This window comes from Dromaius novaehollandiae, chromosome 19, assembly GCF_036370855.1.
Source record: "Dromaius novaehollandiae isolate bDroNov1 chromosome 19, bDroNov1.hap1, whole genome shotgun sequence".
NCBI lineage: Eukaryota > Metazoa > Chordata > Aves > Casuariiformes > Dromaiidae > Dromaius > Dromaius novaehollandiae.
In genome coordinates this window covers 13,171,450-13,197,650 of record NC_088116.1, presented here as the reverse complement: position 1 = coordinate 13,197,650, position 26,201 = coordinate 13,171,450, and the positions used below count along the sequence as shown (strand labels likewise).

The following is a 26,201-nucleotide window of genomic DNA, read 5'->3' as shown; positions in this document are numbered from 1 at the left end:
GCGCAGTGCCTTCTTTATCTGGCTCAGAGTTTCCTAGACATACATGGTAGTACAAGGAATGTTTAAATTCATGGGGTTTTTTTGACCTAAGTTTGTCTAGAATATGCTTTCTTTTTGCCAAAGGGGGAAATCTTTTCAGATGACCTTGAAAGAGCAGCCCAAATTTTAGATATATTTATCTGATAAGGAAACCTGACTGTTTGGCTTTTAAAAACAAATCTCCTGCATAGGCCAAGCATTATGAAGTCTTTTAGAGCCAGACGTGCACTAAGAGTGCATAGCAGGTAAAATATAGCATAGCCGTATTGGCAAAACACACTTAGTGTGCTTGCAGACTATACCTGCAAAGTTGCAGCCTTGCAGTATGGTTCTGTCTCATTCTCCCTGGGAGAAACAAGTTATGGCTTAGTAGGCACCCGTATGCTGACATAATTGTCTATACTAAGGGTTTCTGCTGGCTCAGCTACATAGTTGGAGATCACGCTGCTGAGCGGCAAAAGATTGCGTTGCCGACCTGGCATATGGCTCTCTCTGAAAAACCATTCTTTTGCCTCTGTTTTTATGAAAATGTTGCCTTGTAGTATTAGAACTCTGGAATATCGCAGAATAGGATGGGAAATTAGCTATATGTCCTCTGCAGCATGATATGTAGCACAACTGCCTGAACACAGTCAGAGAGCACGGGCAGGTTGTCCATCCCTGTTGCTGGTCAGAGATGTTTGCAAGGGAAAAGGCTGAGGGCCCGATTTTCACTTATAGCACTGGACTGCACAAGTCCCTGATTGCAGACAATGTTTCAAAGCACAGCTTCACAACCAAGAAATTAGAGTTTCAGTGGTTCAGAGGGATCTCTGTAGTCTTAGGATACCAGATGAGAGGCTTCCTAGCTCGAGTTTTGTCCCTCCTTACCAAAGCAGACATTTTTGGTCACACTGGAGTTGAAATGTGACTGGGACTGCCACCTTTGGTATATTTTTGTTTCCTTGTTTTGTTTTCCCTGCTAGACCGCTCCTCTCTAGTCAGGAGAGTATTCAAGTAGCTTCTTTCAGTCTCCTGTTTTGCCTGGTTGGCAATCTGAACTCCCTTGATAATGTTATTGCTAAAATGCCACAGTCTCATGATGCTTGGGAAGCAAGGCTAAAAATCTGTTAAATTCCACAGACTTGGGGAGAAAAATCTAAGCAAAACTTGCCAACAGCTTTTGCAGATTTATCTTGGCCCAGCAGTTATCCAGTATGTTAACAGCAAAAACCATGGAACAGTTACTTGGAAAATCAATTACACAGTATGTGAAGCACCTCAACAATGTTCTGCAAAAAAATAGCACAAGGCCATGTAATCTGCCACAACATGCAGTGCAGGTTTCCATTTGTCTTGGATGTCTCCAGCTCCAGGTTCCACGCTAGCAATGACAGCAAGGATATTGACAGCAAGGATATAGAACACTTTGTGTGTTTTTCCAAGCATCTAATATACACTGCGATTCCTCAAATTCAGTGGGAGGGGAATGTGCAACTCTGCAAAAACCCTGGGTTTTGTTTGGCTCTCGAATTGCTGTCAGCTGCAGAGTTGAGTTTTTCCCATCTGACACTTCACTGTTTGTTTTTTCACTCTCCTGGGGTAGAAGAACATTAACTTGAGTCCTATTATGTCCCTGTCATGTCTAGGCCATCACCTCATTGTTGTAAAGCAAAGGATTAATGTTTTCGTTGAACATGCGGTGGCCCTGGATTACTTCTCTGTTCTGGTGCATTTCCGATTTACCGTAACTTTGTTTCTACACCTCCAGAGCTGAATTGGAGATTTCACATGTAGCTATATGTAGACTCCAGCAGTCGCCTTCATGCAAATCTCATGTTTAATGCTTTTCATCCTCACTTGCAGCTAAATCTGGGATTTCACATGTGTTGAGGTCATCATGTCTCAGAAAGGGGGCTAGTTTCATATCTGGGGCTCAGAATGTTTTGCCTGTCAAGTCTAGTTGCAGCTAATGTCACAGTCCCCTTTGCCAGCTGAACAGCTTGGAGGACCAAGCGTGTGCAGATCTCGCTGATGGACTTGAGTGTCTCTCCAGTACCCACTGGAGGGCAGTACAGGCTGCTCTAACCAACCACAGTCAAATGGTGCGGCCAGCTGTCTCCTAACTTTCGTCCTACATTTTGCAGTGCTAAATTTCTGCCTTTTATTTTCTTAGACTGACAAGTATTTGGGTTAGACTTTCTGAGTAAAGAATGTAGTGGAGTTCTCATAGGTTGTTTCAGCCTGGCCATGAAGTGCAAAAAAGCTGTAGTGTTACGAACGAGCTGTCTGGACCGATGAGGCTGGTTAAAGGGTAAACCACAAATAAGACTGAGGCTATATAGAAAGAAAGAAGTACAGCAGTTGAGTTTTGGTTGTTAAGGGCCCAGTTAAATGACATAAAAACATCTTCAGACTCTGGCAAGCTGTGTCTGTATGCTTCGTTGTAAGCTGTTAGGTCTGTCTGCAGGTTGCTTCGGCCATGGAGAAGTGGAAGACAGCAATCCGTGAGGCCCAGACCTTCTCCCGTATGCATGTGCTGCTCGGGATGCTGGATGCCTGTATCAAGTGGGATATGTCGGCAGAGAATGCAAGATGCAAAGTGTGTCGCAAGAAAGGTATGCATTCCTGCCCCAAGCCTACGTAACAGGTGGACACTGTCACCTCTCCATGCCCTGCTTAGGCAACATGCCCTTGTAGTCTGCCACTCTGTCTTTGGCTATATTTTGAGGTTTGAGCATCAGGATTTACACAGTCAGAAGCACTGATCTCACAGAAGCATTTGGCCCTGACTGCAATGAACCATTCTTATGAAACCAATTCACAGTCTTGCAGAACATTGCAGAGCTGCTGTTCCCTGGATATTTAGGGTACTTGGACACAAGTCATCTTCAAATCCTTCTGGGTACATTTATGCCACTATCCGTTTCCTGGTTGCATTTTTGGGTTGGAATCGTCTTGGGGTCTCTGAGCCTTGTGAGTTAATCCTATCTCTTACAAAAGGAACAAACAAGAGGAGGTTGCAGAGCTTAACACTCTGTGACTGAAGGGGAGAGAGCAAGGTGGGATGATGCTAGTTTGAGGCAAGAGTGGGAGCAGAACTGCTTGATGAGCGGGAAGAAGCAAACTTTTGTGGGAGAGCAGAGAGAAGAGGCTCTATGCCATCTGCTGCTGCTCTGGTAGAGCTGGGGAAGTAACCAGCCAGTAACAAGAGGCCATCTTCTTTTTATGCACTATATGATGAAGGGTTTTAGAGGGTTTTAGGTGGAGGGGTAAGTAGAAGCAACCAGTAACAGACTTCTAGTAATCGTTCTATCATAACATCTCCTTCCAGATGAAAGCCTGGAGAGAAGAGCTTGGTAGCACAAACTTCCTCATCATGTGTTTTTTGTCTCATTTTCTATTTGTGGGAACACTAATGGGAAATGAGGACAGACCGACCTCTGGGGGAATTCTGGGCCACTTTTGTTTACCAAAAGGCTGTGCTGTTCACCTCTTTAAAGAAATGAGGGCTGAATATGTGTAACATCTTTCTTCCAAATCAATGCAAAAACTTCCTTGTATGCTGTCAAGATGGTATTCCAGGCAAATGTAAGAGGGGGTTCACCTGAGACTAATAGATTATAGTTTCACAGATCTAGCAAACTGAGTTGTCAGAGAAAGAGACATGCTGGGAAAACCAGCACTTTCTTTTAATAGATGAAGTAGCTGGTTCAGAACTATTTCCTTTTTCCCCTGCATCAGTGAAGAGCACAGAGAGACTAGCTCTGCTGCATACTGGTTTTCTGTGGCCTTGCTACCTTGAGTAGAAGGGGGATGCTGTGCAGGTTGACCAGCTTGAGGCTAGAATCAGAATAGCTGCATTTGTAACTTCTTGCTAGGGTCCCGAGCATCTCTGCAGCAAACATCTCTTGTCCTGTGTTTCATCTGGGATTTAGCCCGAGTGGAACCCATTTCGCAGGTTTCTGTCTCAAAGGAAATCCCTGCAGGGTTGTGGACTTCGCTTTGCTTTGGGGATCGGGGATTTTGCTGTGTGGGAATTTAAAATGCTGCTGGTTTTTGCAGCAGTAGTAGGACTGAGAAGGAAGAGTCTCTGCCATCAGAAGGCACTTTGCATCATTCTCTTCCTTTGTCCTGACCTCCAGTGCTGCGGCAGCTTCTGCTTCTCAGGTTGAGCAAGGCCGAGACACTCGGTTACAAATAAGTTGTCCTCTCTTAGGTGAGGATGACAAGCTGATCCTGTGTGACGAGTGTAACAAAGCCTTCCACCTGTTTTGTCTGAGACCGGCGCTCTATGAGATACCAGATGGTGAATGGCAGTGCCCAGCTTGTCAGCCTTCTACTGCCAGACGCAGCTCACGGGGCAGGTGAGTGACCCTCCATTCCTTTTGAGCTATTGCAGATGCAGAGTTCTATCCATACTTTCACAATGAGACAAAAAAGCCATAAACAGAGCTGCTTTTACAGAATTGAAATAGCCAAGTTAACTCAATGGCACTTGAACAATAGACAAGCAATTTTTTCAGGCTGTAAGTTTAGCGCACCGGTGTAGTACTGACCCATGACAACTTCAGGGGTTTTAATAAATAACTTCAGTGCAGCAGTGAAAACACACACACAAAACATCAACCAAAGTCCTGTGTGCTAAGGGCTGCTGTTTTGTTTGACTGAGCAGTGAGTTGGGTTGCTTTTTCTTGGGAATGTAGTTGGTAGCACTGCAGGTCTTGCTGTATTCCACTGAGTTAAGTTACTGCTGTGTCCTTGTGACGTTAAAGCAGATATTACTCCAGGCTGTTGCTTAGTCCTGACTCTGCTACAAAAGAGCAGGTTATGAAATGCCACTCTGCTAGTTGTTCGGACCTGATAGGCATTGGCACCTTAATAAGGCAGGAACCTTTATAAAGGCACAGAGAGAGCATGATTTGAGGAGAAATGAAAGTTGCAGCAGAATGCAGCCAAATTCAGTATTTGCATTCTGACAGCAAGAAGGTTGAACTGTATTGTGAATTGCAGGCTGGAAGTTAAATTTATACAAAATATATTTTTCTGCTCACAGTGGGTAATGTATGTCCTCTGCTAATTGCAACTCAGTGCCGCATCTACCTGCTTGTCAGGAAGGTGAGGCTATCAAATGGCGTCTGAAGCGTAAGCAGTCAACAGATCCTCCCTTCTAGAGCGGAGGCACAATAAGAGGTGTACTAGCTTGTAATATGCAGGTGGTGTATGGCCTTAAAAGTATTAGTTACTCACTGGGCACTGTCTAAAAGAGTTCATGAGGCTTGTACAAAAATGACGGGGCTTCAACGCAGCTGTTCTAGCCTGAGATCATAGTTACTTTGATGTGGCAGAGTCACCTGCAAGCTGTTTGGCTCCTGGATGAGAGCCATCAGGTGGGGTAACACCTGTCTTATCTGCCTTGTGCTCTTGTCTTCCTAGCTGAGGCAGGAAGAAAGTGTTGGCCTTGGAACGCTTTTGCCCTCTGTGCTGTAGGAGCTTGTGCTTATTCCATTTAGTGCTCAAAACTGTCTTTCTGCAGGACAGAGGACTGGGACAGCCACAACAGTTTTGCCTTTGTCCCCTTCTGCCTCTACATGCTACTTTGTTTTCCTGTTTCTGTTATATTTTGAGTACTTTAACGGACACATGCAGAAAATTGGAACTGTCCTGGGCTGGGAATCTTTGTGGTTTCTGACATCTGTACATAAGAAGCCTGAATTGATGCTCTGCTCAGTAATAAGTAGAAGCTTAGTTTCAAACAACACTAAATGAGCTCTGTTTCCTACAGCACACGCACAAGTGGCATGACAGTGGAAGGGGATGAATGGGGAAGCATTCCAGCAGAAACAGAGAAATCCCAGTTCTGAAACTCCTTGGACCAGGCCTTTAGACCTAGCTAAAATAACAGCACTTCCTCTCAGTGAGGAATTATTGCACAGCAGTCACCATTATCACATGGCCAGGGTGTCTAGAACAGGAAAAAATGCTCTTCTACTGCACAAGTTCAGCTGTTGGGGATTTCAACCCAGATATTCCAGATGATAGTCTGGGAAGTGCCCTTTTAGCCATACCCACAACGTGATACTCTCTGGAATACACTAGATTGCTTCAGTTTGAAACTCAATGTTTATTTTACAGTGAGGTGGTCAGCAAGTCTCTGTGAACAAACAGAACAGAGAAACTCCCAGGGCCTCTGACACCCAGGCTCTGGTACAGCATATGTGTTTACATGCCTTGCTCTAGGAACTATGCAGAGGATTCTGCTGAAGATGAAGCTGAAGAAGGTGAGGAAGCTTCTGATGAACAAGATGCTGAGGAGGAAGAAGAGGAGGAGGAAGATTATGAAGTTGCTGGACTGAAATGTAAGCCTTTGACCATGCAGGAAAGTAATAGAAAATGTTAAGGCTCTGCCTTCACTGTCCAGAGTACTGATCCGATTTCAGGCTTGCGCTTTCCCTCTCACAGAACAGGTTCTTACTTTGAATCAGTGGGAGATTTCACAAGGGAATGCTGTGGTCGCCTGATATATATCTGGGTAGCTGGAATGAATTGTCTTCATATCTTTCTTCTGTGACTGAGACAGCACTAGCAGAGATTGAAACTGCAATCACCTCCTGCTCGCTGACCAGTCGCTACCCTGGGGCTGCTGCTGAGACCGTTAAGACTGCTGCCAGGCAGTCAGCAGAGGCTGCAGCAGGGAAGGGTTAGGGAACAGCGTTATTAGTTATTGGTATTGGTAGTCTCTGTGCCTTCAGAGTTTGTTGGTAAACTGGGCACTGTTAATAGATCTTTCCAAAGCTTTAACCACTGCCCCCTCTCCTCACTCTTTCCCTTCCCACCAGCTCATAACCTCTTAAATGGAGGGTTTCTAGCGATTTGGCTAGAAAAGTGGCATTCTAGCAATTTGGCTAGAAAAGTGGCATTTGCAATTAGTAGAACTAGGACTTTGTCTTTCCATTCCTGTGGGAAGGCACAGTACTCAAGGTGTAACATGACCTGGACTGCCAGCACCCTTTGTCTGCATACAGAGACCACTCAGAATACATAGTTGACTCATTCCTGAGCAGCTGAATGGAATAAACCAGCATTTTCTAGACTCAAAATGGATGTTTCTCCACCCCAAGATACAGTATAACTACTTATCACTTTCTGGTATCTGTATTCACTTTTTTTAGGGGAATTTGACTCTATGTCATTTGGGGTAGCTTAATGCACTGAAAAGATCAATCTTGAGATTGCACACAGGCAGCATTTGCTTTCTGTCAAAATGTCCTTGATTGGCATTAAATTAGCTTTAGGCTGTCTTTACCAGGGCAGATGGTGGAATTCAGAGACTGAGACCTGAAGGTTTTTCCCATGTTCTTTCAAGGGTTTCCATCCAAGACTGTCAGTCTGGATTCCCCTACTTTTTTTTCTAGTTTCAGGGATGTTCACTGATACCCTGGCTATATATGCTGCTTGTTGTTCTGCAGCATATCCATGTCCACACTTGGAGTGTGTTCAGCCCATATTGAGTGGCCAAGTCAGGAGCAAAGCCAAGGTTTCCAAACAATAGCAAAAGAGGGTTACAGTCACTAAAAATAAAGCACTAAATGCAACCCCTGGTTTTAAAGAGCATTAGTGTGGAAAGGTCATTGTGGAAAACTTTTGTTTTAGTAGAGAAGTCCCATTAATCCTCGTGGCGTTTATCCTGAGGGATATAACCTAGAATGTTGGATTGTCAAACATTCAGCACATGCCACCCGCTTGACACACAAGCAGGAGTGACAGCAGACAGACGTCCCACTGCCCTGACACACACTCCTCCTGCAGGGGAGCCTGGCAAGATGATTTATTGGACAGGGCTGGATTAGAAGCCACAAATGAAAGTGCTACAGCTCGCTGGATGCGGCTTGCTTAAGCGCTCGTGACCAGGTGGAAGGAGCGTGGCTGGGGAAGAAGACCAACGTATTCCCCCAGTTCCGGGGGGTCATGAGAGAAACTTAAGAGAGTTCGTCAGCACATTTGCATTTCCATCAGTTTAAAACCCTGACAGGAGACTGAAAAACGGGCAAAAGCATTTCTGCGGAGCATAATGCAGCAGCCTCAGTCCTGGCAAATAAAATTCCATTGTTTCCCACTTGCAGCACATGGAGCAGCTCCCTGCTGCAGTAACTCGACACTCCCTCTGCACAGTTTGCTCTTCAGGGGGGCTTAACAACTGGCTTATCCCACTGTGTGGGCCACTTGTAAATGCTTGGAAAAGCACCCATCCGCGAACTGGTGAGGAGCAAGTGGACAGCAGGAAACTGGAGTACTTGTGCAGGTTGCTGCTTCCAGTGCTTTCAGAAAGGATGTTGCAGTTATGTTCAGGACTTAATTATGTCCCCACATTACTTTCCCCACCCTGCCTCAAGTCTTGATATGTCTGGATTTCATCACTTTATTCTGCAGGCTGAGGGGCTTTCTATTATGACACAGAGAGCAAGCAAGCTTCAACTGTGGCAGAGTAGCCAGAAGCCTCCAGATCTCTCCAAAAGTAGAGGATCTGCCAGCACTGTAGGCTGGTATGTGCGATCACTCTTGAACAGAAGGCTGTTGCCAGACAGCAATGGCCTTTTTTTGGACAGGAGGTGTTTACTCGCATATCTCATCTGGAGAGAGTATCAGCAGCACAGCTGACATGAGCATGTGCTGAGTGAGGAGGGACTGACAAGAGGCTGGGTCATTCCAGTCATCTTTGGGTTCACTAGCTCTTCTGTGCTGTGGGTCAGTCTGGTGTACATGGCTGGGCAAAGGACTCGTGATCTCTGCTTCAGGTATTGGATCTAGAAGGTCTGTGTTTTGTATTTGACTCTTCGAGCGTGGGTCTGTGTGTGTGTGTGTGTGTGCAGACAGTGCTCCCTGCCTCAGAGAGGTAGTGTTGCTTGAGTCAGCTTCCCACAACCAAGTAAGAAGAGGTGAAGCTAATGCTACCTACTTTCTCTGTCTTTGATTTGATTTGTGCAGTTGAGAAACATCCCTGCACTTCCCTTCCAAGTTAACCCATTCCTCTAAGCCCATGGCTTATATGTTTCAGTGAGACCCAGAAAGCCAGCCCGGGGCAAGCAGAGCACAACCATGTACTCCTCGAGGCAGGGAAGGCACCAAAGGAAGAAGCAGTCACTGCACTCTGCCAGGGGACCCCGGCAGCGGGCTGCACCTGTCAACGGAGCAGACATTGATGAGCTGGTAAGAGCCAAATTGCTCCCAGGAGGCTGCTCACATCATGAGTTATAAACGAAACAGGTGTCACACTTCCTCCCTCCCCTTCCCGGAGAAATACCCTGAATTGTATTGTGAAACCCATGCTGGGCTGAGGTCGGTTAACAAAGGAGGCATATCCTTAAGGGCCCGGCGCAAACGGAGCGCAGATATGCTAGGCATCTTTCCCCAGCCGCTTTCACACATTGTCCTGCTTGATTAGCAGGCAGCCTGCAGCTTGTTAAAGGGTTTTAAATAGTATCCATATGTCTCTGCAGAGAGGTGGGGGGCTGAGGGGGTCCTGGACAGTCAGAGAATGCCAGCAATGCAGGACCATTGCTCTCCAGCCTTGGCCGTTTTCTGACAGTTGTTGTCCGTACGCTCACTCCCCAACCTCCAGGACATAATTCAGCTGGTTTAGGTTTCACTTGACATTTAAAGAATAAAACCTTATGCTCATGAACAGAGCAATCTTGTGCGTGCGTGCTAGGCGGGGTGGAGCTGCAGAGTTCTGTGCTATTTGTCCTGGAGAGGGACACACCACAGGGGATACGTGAGGATACTCCATGGCGACGTCACAAGCTTCTGCTAGGTCTGCCATGTGTCTGGTCAGCACTAATAGCGCTGCTGGTGTATCCTGTCACTTTTCTTGGTTGCCCTTGATCACAGCCTTTGCTTCTTGCGTAGGGTGTGTGGGCTGGTTAGTGGTTCTGCAGTGTCCTTTTAGCTGGTCTGTGTTACAAATTGGAGGCCAACCAAATGAGCAAGTCGAGCATGGGCTGCCACAGCCAACTTAGAGGGATATTCAAGTGGGAACAGTCTTCTTGGAGCAGCTGGCTCAGGAACTTTGACAAAACACTGACCTGGGAAAGAGGGCTCTGCCAGAGCTCTTCCACTTTTTCTGTGCTCTGGGAAAAAACAGAGCTGGCTCAGTAGTGCCCTGTGTTGTGGAGTCTTCCTGTCATCTGACGTATCACAAGCAGCGATGCCTCTCAAGCTGTGTGGTCAGAGCTGGGATGGATGCCCCCCTAGTGGGGGCTGACCCTGGGCAGATCCCTAGGCAAGTGGCTGACCTTGTGTTCTGCTTTTGTATTTCTCCAGGACAGCAGCACTCAAGGCATCAGCAGCTGTTTGGTGTTTAAAAAGGCGTGGTAGTCTCTGCAGTGGGCCTGTTGATACGGCAGCACAAGTGCTTTCTCCCTCTGCCTCTCGCGTGCTGTCCGCCAGGGGCTCAGAGAAGGGAGAGGGAATTTACACACTCCATTTGCTGTCATTTATTCTTTGGCTGCTTGTTTTGACCATGTTGCCTTTGAACCTATCTTGAAAAAGCTTGCTGCCCCCGGAGAAAAGACAGGCTGCATGTAAACTATTCCCGTCAGAGCTTCTGAATGGGGTTCCCATTCTGTAACTCAAGCTGCCGCAGCATGCCTTGGCTGTTACCATCAAAGGTCCCGCGGCAGTTTGCCCTTGATTACTGGGAGGGAGGGCTGCGTTTGAAAGACTTAAACTTTGTTTTTGCAGCAGTACTACTTCTCCCCACCCCTTGAGACACTAGCTTGTAAGTGAGAGGATTGAAAAAGAAAACTGCTAGGAACCAGCTTCTTTGGCCTAGGAACTGTTTGCTGAACACTAAGCCCTATAGTGATTCCCCTCCTTTTAACAGCATCCCTCCTTTGTGTGGCCAGGTCCTTCAAACGAAGAAGACGGCACGTCGCCAAAGCCTGGAATTGCAGAAATGTGAGGAAATCCTCAGCAAATTGATCAAGTATCGCTTTAGCTGGCCCTTCAGGTGAGGGCAGATCAACCTCCTTCTCTGTGTGTGCTGGGCTGTCCCCAGGCTGTGTGTGGAGGTGGGCTGGCCATGCTGTGGGCCCGCTGGATCCACTTACTGGCTGAGAGACCTGGGCTTCAAAAGCAAGTTACAGAAGGGAAGGAAGGGAGCAAATCTGCTCCAGTAGAAACCACCACGCTCTCAGTTCTCTGCTGAGCTTAGGAAGCGGGGCTCTTTTGAGGTAGCGTAACAGCAAGGGTGGTGGGCCATGGGCTGAAGAGGGGAGGATGGGATCAGTGCTTTCTGCAGCCCTCAGGGTGTGCAGAATGCTCCCCAAGCTGCATGACTGAAAGAACATAGCTCTGACCTGCCGGTGCCGGTCCCTGTGCTCATGCCAGCTTTCTGAGCAGAAGGACAGGCTGGTGGCCTTCCTGCCATCGGTGCTGCTGGCCACCTCTGGGCTTAACCCATCTTAGGCATTGTCAGGATACTTGATTTTATTACAGCACTGCTGGGATGTGCAGGCTAGGGCTACTGCTTGTGCAAAGGGGGTGGGGGGGGGTGATTCACACTTCTCTACAGCTCTGAACTGTGTAGTTGGCAGGGCCTGACGGTCATTTTCCTCCTATCTTTGTGGCCCTTCCTTCGGCAGGGAGCCAGTGACCACGGAGGAAGCTGAAGATTACTTTGAGGTCATCAGCAACCCTATGGACTTCCAGACTATGCAGAGCAAGTGTTCTTGTGGCAACTACCGCTCGGTGCAAGAGTTCCTCTCTGACATCAAACAGGTGTTCTCCAATGCTGAGCGCTACAACCAGAACGGGAGTCACGTACTGTCCTGCCTGGAGAAGACAGAACAGTGTTTGATCGACATGGTGCACAAACATCTGCCTGGCCACACATATGCACGGAGGAAACGCAGGAAGCTCTCTGCCACGTGCCAGGGACTGGAGGAACAGGAAGGGGACAGTGAGCCAGAGTCCCTTGAACATTCCCGGGGGCGGAAGAGGAAGAAATGAGAGATGGGGAGGTTAGGGGGAGAGTCAGAGCTGGAGCAGGTCTTCTGGTGCTGCTGGGCAGCAGGATGGGCTGTCTGGAGGGAGTTAGGAAGCAGCAGGCACTTCTCTATTAATCCAGCCTTTCCTTTGGCCCATCCTAGTTCTAATTTTTCTGCAATTTCCTGAAGTATTTGGACATTCACTGAGTGAGCAGAGATGACTTGCTGCTTCCTGCAAAGTAGACAAAGCTCTTATGAGACTGTCCTGCTAGGAGGGGAAGGTGGGAGGGCGAGGGGAAGGCCTGGCCAAAGCCTGGCTGGGCAGGGAGCATGATGCCTACTCCCGTTTGGGCACCGTTGGCTTCCTCGGAACGAGCCGCTTCCTCCCCTCCCTGTGAACAACCAGCGCTGGAGCATGGTGGGACCTCTGCTGTCTGCTGCCTGTGATGTGAAACCAGCCTTGAGCTGGCATGGGGAGGGATCATATTGCTTCACAGAAGGACTGGGTGCGATCAGGCCAATGGGCTGCTAGTTCTTGTATGTATATATTTATATGGTGTTAATTTTGAGCCCCCAATGAAGGGCTGCATAGGGCGAGCAAGCACTTACATTTATGGAGATAAAGCTTTCACCAGCATCATAATACAATTGGCTTCAAGGTGCTCTTGCTTTTTTCCTCGCTCTCTCTTCTGGGGGAGCGATCTCTGGAGGTTGTGCTCTGAAGAGAGACTTCTTCTGAGTTCAGCACTTCACTTGTACATGGCAAAGAGCAGACAGTTGGTTTTCCTGCTCACCTTTAACAGCACACGATCATGTAGCCCTTTGAGTGGATGAACCGAGTGCCAGAGGCATATTGAAGGCATGGTTTTCTGCACGCCCTGTAGGGAAGTCCAGGGCAAAGGGAGTGGCAGAAACATGCTCTGTGTAACTTTTTAAATTAATTTTCTAGTTATTAAAAGTGGCTTGTTTCTAGCAGTGATCCTGTATAAAGAACATCTGTAAGATACCATTGTCTTGCTTTGGCACATGTACAGTTTATATGAAATCGTGTTTGCTTTATATTTTCCCCCTCTCAAACACTCATTTTCCTCTCAGTAGCTGGAGTTACACAGGGAGACTTGGTGATGGGGGTCTCCCAGTCCCTCTCTAGCCATGCTCTTATCTCCTTTTATAGTAATACCTTCCCTAACTCACCTCCCTCGCCCTCCTTCAGCACAGCAAGGACCATCTCACACCGGCCAGCCAGCAGGGAAGCCCAGTCTTGCTGGGAAGAGTATGAAGCTGCTCTGTCGTGACCCCAGCCGTGGGTTCTGCCGCTCAAGATACTGACTTTTCTCGAAGAAAAGATGTTTTTTAATCACTTCTCCCTCTCTGTCATGACACGTTTTGATCATACAATCAGGGTTTGAACTTTTTATTATTATATAGATCTTTAATTTGGAACAAAAGGATAACAAGGCTGTTCCATCCAATTTTTTTTTTTTTTAAAAACAGAAAATAAAAAAACCGCTGTTGCAGCTCCTGTGATTTTCGAATTAAAAAAAAAAATCAATTAAATTGCAACCTGGTTTCATGGACTTTTTAATTATTTAACGATTCCAGGCATCTGTTTCAGTTCTGGACTGTTATTGGCTGAAAAGACTATTTCAGTTTTCCAGCCACTTCCCTCTTCTCTCCCCAGCCCCAACTCCCTGCCCCACAGAATAGCACTGACATTTGTATTTCGCACGTCCCCTTCAGAGGCTTTGTTTTGTCCCATTAATATAGAACATTTTCTGCAGGTCCTACATGGTGAAACCTTTGGAACTGTACATTTTTTAAAAATAAATGTCATTTGTGGGGGGAGGGGGTTTCTGCTAAGGGCTGTACTTGTAATAAATTGGAAAACTGAAAAATAAACATTATGTACTTGTGTTTGTAAAATCAGCTTACAGCAGATCCTTTGCGGTGCTCTCTCTTTGTGCAGGACTGGCTGGGACACCTTGCCACTTGCAGGGCTCTCCCTTCCTCCGAGCCTGTGTCAGGGATGTCACTGCCTGATTTCTTGAGGGAGAACGGGGCCACAAAGCAAGGCATCAGAGGAACGGTGAGTCTGGGTTCAGGCATCTTGCAGCTCTGTGAAGAACACTCTTTAAGCCAAGCTTTGCTCAGGGTTGGTTATACCAGCCCCTGGGGCGTGCTGCTCGTGGTGCCAGGTAGTGTGGCTGCTCACTGCGTGGGCCGCTGCATTACACTGCTGTAATCGGCTCCGCAGCAGGGCTGCTTTCACCCAACACCTCTCCTAAGCCTTGTTGGGTAGAAGGTGGCTGCTGACATGGACGTGCGTGTTCCATGCTCCAAGCTTGGCCCTGGCCATCGTCTTCCCCAGAGACAAAGGGGCTCTGCTCTTCCTGCCCCTGGACAGTGGAGGTTGACCAGCATGAGGGAGCAACCCTTGAGCTGGTCACCCTTCTTGATCCCTTGCCTCCCTTGGACTGCCAGCGTGACACTTGCCCTGCTCCTGCCACAACATGCACCACTTCTCGACTGCAGGGTGGTGCTCTGGGTTGCTCTCCTGAAGGGAATATGAAGGAGCGATGGGGGCAGTTGAAATGTCTTTGCTCTTTCACCTCAGTGCCACTTGGCTGGATGACCATCAAAACTTCCTCCCTAGTTTTGTCAATGTGTATTTTGCAATCGCAGACTTGTTTGCTTCAGTTCAGAGAGCAGCGAGGACTGGTCGCGCTGTGTCTCCCAAGAGCACAACTCCCAGACTGTGCTGGTCTCTAACAGTGTAACAGGGACACTAATGTACCGAGCCCCAAAGCCAGGCCAAGGCAGCACCGATTTGGGAGGGACAGACCGATAGTGATGTGCAACCAGTCACTGATGGAACTAGTGTATTGGCCAAAGTTTAATGTCTGCGTTTTTAACAGTGCCAGGACTGTGATACTTTCCCAAGTATCTTTATAGTTCTTGCACAGAAACCGAGCTGGGCAGCACTCCTGGAGCTGACCCAAGGTGCATCTGTTCCTGTGGGTCTAGCAGTTCTTACCAGTCTCTGACTGCATTTGCATCCTGTGATGAAAATCTCTGTGTAACAGGGCAAAGCTTAACTGCTTGCAAGGTGGGAGGATGGTCCCAGGGTGTTCGCTGGGCTTGGTCTCCCGGGATGCCTGGTATGCATGGTGCTGGGTCTGTGATGGTGTCACAGCCCCTGAAACACCATGGACAAACACTCCTCCTCCCAGAGCAGCCTCATCCCCTAGCCACAACTGAGTTTTTGCTTGCTGGGCATGCAACAGGACCTGGGTGAATCAGAGCGTGACTCAAGCTGGGATGTTTCCAGCCTTCAGCTTGGAGACCTCACACCAGCATCTGCTCCGAGACCTTTTCTGAGACTTGCTTTTTATAGCAGCCCCTGCATGGCATTGGTGTCCTGTGCAAGGGCTATAAATAGCCACCCCACTTCTCGCAGGCGAGTGCGCGGGGCTGGCTGGCAGCAGTGGCCTTGCTGCTTGAGAGCCCAGACTGTTGGCACTGCGGGCCGGCGGGTCATAGTGGGATCCAGCTGCACTTGCCACTTTGGTGGGGCTGATGTGACAAACCCATGCTGGGCGCACCTCTATTTTCTGGCCCTCTGACCTGACCTGAGGAGGAGGACAACAAAGCTGCCAGGACCAGCCACCAGCAACCACTGCTTCTGTGGCTGGGTCCCCCCCTTTGGCTTCTTCACGGCTTAATGATTAACATCAACCAATTAATGTTCTTGGTGACTTGGGATTTTTAGCACATTCCCAGAGCAGAACAGATTTCCTTCTGCTGCTGAAAACCTGGAGGGATCTTTCCAGCGAGGGAAGTAACGTCTCCAGCGCAGTGCGTGAGTGAATGGCTGGAGTGCGAGGCTTGTCTTCCGCACGGAGCCAGCTGGACCAAGGCCTCGGGGCATCCCGAATCAGCTCGTACCCCGGCAGCAGCCCACATTCAGCCTCTGTGGTCTTCTTTCCGGCCTCCTTGTTGCTGTTTTTATTGCACTGGTGATGGGTGTCTGCAGAGGCTGTGACCACCCGGGAAGGCCACCTCGGCAGCAACATGGCTGCGTGGAGTCCTGCTCAGCTGGCCTGGTGGCCCTTTAAAAACAGGCTTCTGGGTCACCGGGCCCAAATCCTGCCCGGGCAGGGTACGTCTGCTAGCCTTGGTGAGGGCAAGCTGGGGCAGACCCTGCGGGAGGGCTGCTCGGCCCAGCCAGGGGCTTAGCAGCGGCTGTGTGCGCTGGTGCACAGTCTGTGCTGCAGCGGCCGGGCTGGTGCTCTCGGCTGCTGGATTTTGGCTGCGTTTTTGAGGATTGCTCCAATTAGGATGGAGGGGAGACGTTGTGCTGGGTCTGGGACAAGCTCGGTGGTGTGAGCGTAGCAGGGAACGGCTGGCCCTCCCCAGCGTGAGCCGGGCAACAGGGGCACGGATGTGGCAGAACCTGGTGGCACTTTGAGAGGGGCCGTGCCACCGGAGCGGCCCATGAGGTGCTGAAAGCTGCTGCGATGCTGGGCCAGGAGGTGCCCTCGGCACAGGGCAGGACAGAGGGGCACCCCCGGTCCGGGGCCGGCTCTGCCGGGACGCTCTGTGCTCACAGCGGGGCTGGCTGCCCCAAGCCCCTCCGGGCCCTTCACGGCCCGGCACGGCAGGGCCGGGAGAGCTGGCTTCCTCCAGCGGAGCCAGCGGGGCTGCCGGGCTGATAGCGCGAGGTGGTAGGACGCCAGCAGGCCCCAAACGCTGCCCGATAGCTGGGGCCCGGCGGGACCTGCTTATCTGGGTGACTGCTTGAGAGGCAGCAAGTTGCTTGGCCTGTGCAGGGGTTGCTCGAGGGCAGGTCAACTCCACCAGCCGCCCGGGGGAGCCAGGACAACGGGCTGGTGCCATCTCCGTCCCGGGCTCCCCCAGCATCACCTTCATTCTAGGGGGTGGAGGGAGGCGGAAGGTGCACCGAGTTGCCTCGGGGCTTAGCCCCACAAGGCTCCCCCATACCAGGCCCCGAGCAGCCTTGGGCGGGGGGGGGGGGCCTGGCAGGGCCTGCGGGACACAAGGTGGCCAGGTCACAGGGCCCAGCACAGCCTCTGCTCTCCTTGCTGCTGGGCTGGCCCCAGTGGTGGCCCGTCCCTCCCGTGTCAGCAGCGCTGTGCGGTCTGGGCCCTGCCTGGCAGAGGTGGGAGCCAGCCACGCGGGGAACCCGTAAAAAGGCCGGTACACAGGCCCCCGACCCGTGGGCAGTGCTCCAGAGGGGTATTGGGGCATTATAAACATGATTACAAGGTGCCCTCCGCCGCGTGTCCCCCTGCCCTGTGCCACGCAGAGCTCCCCGGGACAACCCGGCCCCACGCACTGAACTTTGGAGCTTGTCCCCGGAGCCAGTATTGACTCTCCTGCCCCAGGTCGTGCCCCTTTTATCTGCCCAAATAAACCTCCCCGGGGCAGGCCAGGAGGAGCCCACGAGGGGCTCCCTACCTCCCCTCCCAGCCCCGGAGCAGGGGGACCCACACGCTCGGCTCAGCCAACGAGGGTGCAGCCACGTGGCCACGCAACCTGGCCGGTCCCCCGGCGTCACCAGCGCTGGCCCTTGAGCAGAGCCACGCTCAGGCAGCACCCAGATATCACCCATGGCACGGGGAGACGGGGGGTACATTGGGCAAGCGGGCGCTGCTTGGCGGGAGGGTGGCGCTGGCTACGGGAGCCACTGGCCAGGTGACACCCACCACTCTTGGTCACGGGGACAGGGAGCTGGGTGCCCACCTGCAGGCCCTGGGCAGTGGCCCAAGGGGCCAGAGGGTGCTGATACCCTGCCATACACCCCGCCAGGGCAAGGTAAACGCCCAGCACCATTTGTCCCCTCTGCAGAGGACACTGTGAGCACATCGGCTTTTGGCAAAGGCCACCAGGTCGCATCCTGCACATGGGGACCGGCCTAGCATCCGGAGCAGCATCGCTGGCGTGTCGGATGCACCGTCCCCCGTGCCTGCCCCAGTACGCTCGCCTTGCTGTCCTCACCTTGCTGTCCCCACCGGCCATCCAAGGGCCACCTGGGCTCACGTGCCAACGCGCGCCCATGCAGGTGTCCCCTCCTGGCCGGCGGAGCAGGGCTCGCGGGCTCGGACGTCTGGCCACGCGCGTCCACGGCCTCCCATTGCTGGGCCCTCGAGCGCGGGGCCCCGGCGGGCGGCAGCCGGGTTAAGCGTGGCGTGAGCGGCTCTTGGCAGAGTGCAGCTCCCGCTCGCTTCGACCGCGCGGCCTCCCATGGGATGCGGATGTTTTCTCAGATCAGTCGCTTGACTTCTCCCGGTGTCCCAGCACCCCCGAGGGCAGCGGCGGGGGGCGGATGGGGCGGGTGGATTAAAGGCCCTTGCAACATCAATCACAGCAGAGCGGAGCTGGTGCACAAAGCCGCGCTCAGCTCAGCAGCCGGCGCAAGGCAGCTTAACCCTTCCCCTGCCGCCGCCTCGCTCCCCCGGCCCTTCCTGCCTGCCGCGTCCCCGGTGGCACCCGGGTCATGGGTGGCCGGGGGTGGCAGCCGGCGATCCGCACCACGCCACGGGGCCCGTGGCACTCGCCCGGCCCAGGACACCAGCAGGAGCCACGGCCCCGGGGTGCTCTCAGCTCCGTCGGCCCAGCTGGGGAAGGTCCAGCAGCTCTCTCGCCGCCTCTTCCAGCCCCGCGGTTGTGAGCCGCAAGGCTACAGGACGGCTAGTGAGCGGGGATGGACAGATCAGGATGCCCGTGGGCCTGGCCCGGCGGCTGCCCATGTGCTTGAGGATGCCCAGAAGCTGGTGGCTGAGGGAGCAGGGGGCCAGCTGGACCTTCCCCTTCAAACTGGGCCAGCTCACGCGGCCCAAGCGACCGGTTGAAGGAGACAAGGCCAGGTGGAAGCTGAAGGTGCATGAAAACCTGGCCTGGCCAAACCGAGCCCTTGGCTTTCCCGCGGGCAAGGCAGCAGCAGCAGCCACAGGGTGACATGGGACAGGCAGGCCCTGCTCTGCACTTGGGGGGGACCATGGTTGGGGTGGAGGGCACCACCCCAGGCCCAGGGGCTCTGTGTTTGGAGGGGACACGGCCGGCCACCCAAGCGAGCCCTGAGCCGTGCCATGCCTCCGGCGCCCGTCCCCGCAGCCCCAAAAGGAGGTTGTGGTCACTCTGCGCCCACAGCCACCTGGTCTCTGCTCCGGGAGGCCTTCACCAGCGGCTGGTGCCAACAGCAGCTCTGCCCGGTGGGGACTGATGGAGGCTGCTAACGCAGGTGGTGTAACGAGGGTCTCTCGGTGGCTCGTTACTCCCCTGCCCCTTCCCGGGGGGAGGGACGGGAGGCCCAGCACCACCCCAGCCTGTGCTGGCTAATTGACAGGCAATTAGGTGACGGGCACGCCCGGATGTTGTCCGCCATGCCTGCTCTGGTGCTGTAGGCCACCGACCCCATCAGTTTGGACCCCTCTGTGCCAAGGCCGCAGCTCCAGACAGAGCCACAAAGCCAGGCCCCAGAGCCCGCCGGCAGCCCTGGGACCCAGGCGGGCCTTGCCCTTGCCTGCGGGGGCCTGGCCACAGCCCCCGGCCCACCCCGGGGCCCGTCCTGCCCCCCAGCACCGGGAAGCCCGTTACAGAGAGCTCCCAAGGGAAGACCAGACAAAAGAGCGAAGCAGACCTGGAGCAACGCGGAGACAAGCTTTTCCCACACCCCGGTTTCTTGGCTACGATTCGGGGCAGTGGCCAGTGTCACCAAAGTCGCCGCAGAGCAGCCGGGCAAGGGCACCGGGAGAGCCCCCGGAGCGGGCAGGCAGCGCTGTGCTCGCTGGGTGCAGCGGCAGCCCCAGGGCGCGCGGGAGCCCCCGGGGGGGCCACACGCCGCACCGTCGGCCCACGGCGAGGCCAGCGCCGGCTCCCTCCCTGCCAGCCCCCGGGAAGCACCAGCCGAGGCTTGAGTTTCCCTGCGGACAATGGGGAAGGCGAGATGGGATTGTAACCGGAGCGGGGGATAAATAAAGCTGCCCAAAAGTTTCCATTACCCGCACCTCGGGCCTCTGTTTGGAGACATCAAAGCCGAGAGCTGAGCCCTCTCTCCCTCCGGCAAGGTCCAGCACCGCTCAGCCCATCATCCCAGTTCCCGGCCTGCGGCGGGCTCCCCGGACACCGCCCTGCCTGGCCACGGCCCCGCTGGCACCGTCCCGCTCGCTCCCCGCTCCGTGTCCAAGCGCCGAGCTCCCCCCTCGCGCGGCGGGGGGCACCGAGGCGCCAGCGACACGAGGGACCGCCACAAATCACCTACGGAGAGCGGAGTGGAAAAGATTATTCGTTAGCTGGACGCTCGGCACGAAAACCTGCCTCCCGCGGCCGGCGGGGGGGTGAGCCGGGCGCCAAAACCACGGAGCCACGGAGCTGACGGGGCCGAGCCCTGACACCCGGCAGAGGGGACACGCTCGCCTGGCCCCCTCCACGTCCTGCACCGGCACGAAAGCACCCCGAACTGGGACGAGCCCCTTACTGCTGCCCTGCGCAGCCGGCACCGTCCCAAACCCATCTGCCTCGCTCCCCCCCACCCCGGTGCAGCACCCTCTGAGCTGGGGGGGCACCTGCGCGGCTGCTCTCCGACTCCTCCAAACAGCACGAGCCTCAGTTGAAATAACACATCCAGGGTTTATTGGGTTTTTTTTTCCATTCCTTGCAGCTAATGATTAAAAAAAAAAAATCTAAAATAAATTACAGAATTAAATAAACACGTACTGGATTATTCCCCTTCCTGCCCCTCCATCCCCCCCCACCAACCCCCAAAAGAAAGCAGGAGGACAGTCACTGAATTTGGCAACAGCAACAACAACAAAACAATCTCTAGGAAAAAGCAGCTACTTGTCAGGGTCGAGCGGTGCCGGGGGAGCTCCCTCCGGGCCCCGCGGGGCTCGTAACCCCCAAACCAGTGTGCGTTCACCCTCCTGCCGGTCGCTCTCCGCTCGCGCCCCTTCCCCGCGCCTCGCGGCAGCCCCCCGCCGCGGGCCAGCCCCGCTCCAGAGCAGCCCCCGCTCGCTGGGGCCGCTCCCCAGTCCCGGGAGGCTCTCGCCACGCTCTCCTAGTCCCTTACCCGTCACACTTGCTCTCCCGGCGCGTCGTCCCCAGGGAGAGGCAGACCCCGCTCTAGACGTGCGTCGGGTTGTCCAGATAAGGGTCTGTTTTGGTCATATGCAGCATGACCGTGGGGGCTTTGTAGTGACAGTGCACTCCGCTGCAGGTGACCCCGCTGCACGGCTTCCCCCTAGTCCTCATGCCCAGCTTTCTGTTGCACAGGCTCTGCCAGGTCTGCAGCGTCTTGGAGCTCCAGACCCACACTCCGCTGGTGATACCCACCACCAGGGACATGAAAATCTTTAGCATAAAGACAGCCACCGTGGGCACCGAGGCCTCCAAGGAGCAGTTGGCGGCGCGCCTGCCAGGCAGGGGCACGCAGCCACGCTCCAGGGCCCTGAGGTTCCAGTAATCCATGTTCAGCCGCTCGTAGAAGTAGCAGACGATGACACAGGTGGCCGGGACAGTGTAGAGAATAGAGAAGACCCCGATCTTCACCATCAGCTTCTCCAGCTTCTCTGTATTGGTGCCTCCCGTCTTCATGATCTTCCGGATGTGGAAGAGGGCAACGAAGCCCGTAAGGATGAAGGAGGTGCCGATGACCAGGTAGCAGGAGAGCGGGATGAGGACGAAGCCAGTCAGGGCGCTGACATCCATGCTCCCCACATAGCACAGCCCCGTGAGCTCGTCCCCTGCCACCTTCCTCATGGTGAGGATGACAATGGTCTTCATGGCTGGGATGCCCCAGGCGGCCATGTGGAAGTAGCTGCTGTGGGCTTCAATAGCCTCATGTCCCCACTTCTTCCCAGCAGCTAGGAACCAAGTGAGAGTCAGGATAACCCACCAGAGCGAGCTGGCCATGCCAAAGTAGTAGAGGATGAGGAACACGATGGTGCAGCCCGTGCTCTCCAGCCCCTCCTGGATGATATACAACTCCCCGTTCTCCCGGTCACAGGCGATGTTCTCGGCCCCTGCCACCGAGCGGATGATGAAGGCCACAGAGTAAACGTTGTAGCACATGGAGAGGAAAATGATGGGTCTCTCCGGGTACTGGAAGCGATGCGGGTCGAGCAGGAAGGTGAGCACCGTGAAGGCGGTGGAGACGAAGCACAGGGTCGACCACACGGCCATCCAGATGAAGGCAAAGTCTTTGTCTTCCCGGGACCAGTAGACGTCCACCCCGGGGGAGCACTTGGGTGCACAGGAGAGGCTCTTCTCCACGTACTGGAACTTCTCGGGGTTGTCGCAGGCCCCCAGGCCGTTGGGTCCCCGACCCTCGGCGGCGCCCGCCGGCCAGGGCCGGGGCGCCACGGGCAGCATGCCCTGGCCCTTGTGGGGCTCGCCGGCCGAGGCGTTCTCGGGGGCCTCCATGCACAGAGCGTTGGGGTCGTTCTTGGTGGGCAGCTTGCCGCAGTCGAGCGACTCCGGCCAGCCGAAGTTGAACTGCTCCATGATGGGGACGCACTTGTGGCGGGCCTGCTCGCACATGGGGCGGCAGGCGTGGATGCTGGTGCTCACCTGGTCGGTGCACATGGGCGCGTAGAGGGAGCAGAGGAAGAAGCGCAGGTGGACGTGGCAGCCGTACTCCACCAGCGGGGCGAACTCGTGCAGCTTGAGGGCGGCCTCGCGCTGGTTCTCGTGGCCCATGAAGTTGGGCATGCGGGTGAGGTTGTAGCCGATGCCCTGGCACATGGGGATGTCGATGGGCTGGCAGCGCGCCGCCCGGCCGCGCTCCGCGTCGTAGGCGCCGATCTCCAGGCCGCGGCCCGCCGCCGCCAGCTGCCACAGCAGCGAGAGGGCGAGCCGCAGGCGCAGCGCGGCCATGGCCGGCGCCCCGCCGCCCGCCTCGGCGCCGCTCGGCTCCGCTCGGCGCGGCTACAGCGCCGCCATGGCGGGGCCCGCCCGCCCCGCCGCCGCCCGCGCCTAGGGCCGCCCCGCCGCCCCCGGGGCGGGCGCTGGCTGCGGCGGCGCGGCGCCGCGGCGGCTCCCCCCGCCGGCGGCCCGGCCGCGCCGCGCCGCGCCGCGCGCCATGCGAGCCCGAGCCCGGCGGAGCGGAGCGCGGCGCCGCGGAGCGCGGGCAGCGGCACAGCGCCGGCCGCCGCCGCCGCCGCCGCAGTCGGCGCCCGGCGACACCCCCGGGGCGGGCCGCGGGCGGGCCCAGCGCCGGGCCGGGCGGGGCGGTGCCGCGCTGGGGGCACGCAGCACATGCACACACACACGCACACACAGACACACGCAGCACATGCACACACACACGCACACGCACACACGCACATGCACACACACGCACACACACACACACACACGCACAGACGCACACACACACACACGCACACGCACACACAGAGACACGTGCACACACACGCACATACATACACACACACACACGCATGCATGTGCTCGCACACGCACGCACACGCACACACAGAGCCCCTCTTCACACACTCACACCTGCACACACACACACAGAGCCTCCGTCAGGTGCACATACACACCCATGCGCACACAGAGCCCCTCTTGACACACACACACACACACACACACACACACACACAGAGCCCTCCGTGTGCGCACACACACACACACACACACGTGCGCACATGCTCACACACACGTGTGCATGCACACACACAGAGCCCTCCTTCACACAGAGATACACACATACACACACACACAGAGCCTCCCTCACATGCACATACACACACAGAGCCCCTCTTCACACACACACACACGCCGCTCACACACAGGTGTGGAGGCACATGTACACAACTCTCACACGAGGACTCCCATACCCTTCACACACACACACACGCACGCACACACACCCATGGCCTCTCGCACACTCACATGGGCGGGGGGTGCACACAGGCACCCCCCCCACACCCATACACACACACACGCACTGCCCCAACGCCACTCACACACAAATGTGGGGGCACACACCAACACCCCCCCATGCACACATGTCCCCTCAGACATCCCCCCCCGCCACACACACACCCAGGCACCCCCTCTCTCACACCCCTCACCCCAACACCCCTATGTACCACCCCCCCCCACTCACAGCCCCACACCCACACCCCCCACGCCCCCCTCCCAGCCCAGCCCCACACACGCAGGCCCCCGCGCTGCTGCCGGGGCTCGGGGCCCCTCGGAGAGGGCCACACCGCCGCCCCTGGGCCCGGCCCGTGGGGTCAGCCCTGCGGCCCCAAACCCTGGTCGAAATGGCGGGTGGGAAGCAGCGCGGGGCAGCGGCAGCAGCTCCTTCAGTGGGGCGCGCTGGCGGGGCGCTTCGGGGCAGCGTTACGCGTGTGGCGCAGGTGGCTGGGTGACCCACAGCACCTGGGCGGGGGGGGGGGGTTCCTGTGTTTTCCCCCCACAAGACACCACAGCAGGATGCTCCATGCCCGGCGCACATTTGGGGTGGGTGCAGGCGGAGCAGCCATCGAGGGGGTGGCGGGCCTGGGGACCAGGCCTCCCCCGTGCCCCTCCGGGAGCGCAAGGCCTTGTCCCGGGGCAGGGGCCGGCCGACAGGGCACGCGGGGCCAGCGCAGCCAGGGGAACCGGGACGCGGTGCCCGGGACACCTTGCCAGGGACAGGGCCGGGCTGTGCGGCCACAGCACCCCGCGTAGGGCGCCGTCGGGGCCCACGGCCGGCGCCTTTAGGTGTGGGTGCAGCGCTGTTCCCAAGCATTCCTGCAGGCCGGCCTGAGCCCTGTTATTTATTTAGTAACAACATAACAGGCTGTCAACACGGCTCCTAATCGCCAGCCCCATACAGACACTCAAGCCATATATTATTTAAACATACCCAATTCTGTGATATAAGGAAATTCCATGGGAGCTGCTTATCAGTTATTATAACAGCGTACAAGATAAGCAGTCGCGCTGGAATTTCCTTGTATCGCAGGCTGCCTGCTCGCCTGGCTCTGGTGCCACGGGAGATAACGCTTAGGGAAAAGTGCTATTTGGGGTACTCGGTCACAGGGGCTTTGTCCCGGCCAGCCGCCAACGCGGGATGCTCCCAGAAACCGCCTTCCCACGCACCCAGGTGACATGCGACAGCGACCAGGTTTGGGGGAATCTGAGCCCTAGGTGAGGCGAGCCGTGCTGGGGGCACACCAAAGAGTGGATGTTCTTGTGGTTCATGCTCATCTAACCGCCCCGACAGCTCCTCTGGCTGCGTGCCACGTTCACCATGCTTCTCCGGGCCACAGCCCTGCCCAGGGTGGGCTCCCCAGGGTTCCAGGCTGGTGGAGTTTCTTGCCGCGCTGCAGCAGCTTTGCCCTTGCTTCTCTGTCCCCTCGGTGCTGAAGACCAACACATCTCGCTCACAGGCAGTGAGTGACAACCTTGCCCTGAGTTCAAGGGCACGCACACCCCGCCTGCCTCCGAAATGCAGCCATCGCTGGGGCAGAGCAGGGTGACCAGAGCTGCTTCGGGGACAGACTTTGGGATGAACATCTCCACTCCCATCCCCGCATGGAACCATCATGTCCTCAGGGTATCCACAAACAACCCCCCCCCCCACCCCAGCCCTCTGCCACCATCCGCAAGTCCCCACGGATGCAGCCGTGCTGCCAGGGTGCCTCAGCCACAGCTGGGATAGGGGTGGCATCTGTGCACTGGGGTGCTGAGACCTGTCCTTAATCCCTCACGCCATCCTCCCATCCATCCCGCTCCAGGATGGGGCCCTGTCACCAGGCTGTGCGTCTTGCGTGGGGCGAGGGCTGCCATTGCCACCACTCCAGGGGCAGCTCGCCACCCTAAAGCCCAGCACCTGGCATCCCGGGACCAAAGTGAATTGGAATTTTCTTTTTGGAGACATGTTTGCTGAGAAAAGCTTGGAAGTATAACCCAGAAACACCCGAATGTCTCAGAAAAGAGCTCCAACCACACAGCAAAGGCTCTGGGTGGGCAACGGGTGCAACGGAGCCCATGGGCAGAAGCTGGGAGGGATCTCACAGTGCCAGCACCTCCTCTGTGCCGTGGTGCTCAGCCCCATGGGCAGTGGGGCTTCAGCGTGGGCGAGAGAGAAGAAGGAGCAGCTGGCACCCAGCACCCACCACTTCTGCCCCAACTCGCAGCTCTCAAAGATGCTTTTATCCTGCCCGAGCCGGCCTCCCG

At 55.2% G+C, this 26,201-nt stretch overlaps 2 protein-coding genes across 2 annotated transcripts in view; one reads left to right on the top strand and one right to left on the bottom strand.

Annotated features, from left to right (window-relative positions):
* BAZ1B (bromodomain adjacent to zinc finger domain 1B) overlaps positions 1–13,487 on the top strand; it is a 55,451-nt gene extending 41,964 nt beyond the window's left edge. The window contains exons 14-19 of the mRNA XM_026110915.2: positions 2,489–2,636; positions 4,238–4,385; positions 6,259–6,377; positions 9,074–9,225; positions 10,923–11,026; positions 11,661–13,487. Coding sequence (XP_025966700.2) covers positions 2,489–2,636; positions 4,238–4,385; positions 6,259–6,377; positions 9,074–9,225; positions 10,923–11,026; positions 11,661–12,027 — 1,038 coding nt within the window. The 3' untranslated portion in view covers positions 12,028–13,487. The remainder of the gene's footprint in view (positions 1–2,488; positions 2,637–4,237; positions 4,386–6,258; positions 6,378–9,073; positions 9,226–10,922; positions 11,027–11,660) is intronic.
* Positions 13,488–20,634: 7,147 nt separating this feature from the next.
* Positions 20,635–23,005, bottom strand: FZD9 (frizzled class receptor 9). Its single transcript, XM_026110916.2, has one exon. The coding sequence runs from the start codon at positions 22,896–22,898 to the stop codon at positions 21,147–21,149; it is 1,752 nt and encodes a 583-aa protein (XP_025966701.2). The 5' UTR covers positions 22,899–23,005; the 3' UTR covers positions 20,635–21,146.
* Positions 23,006–26,201: the final 3,196 nt, after the last annotated feature.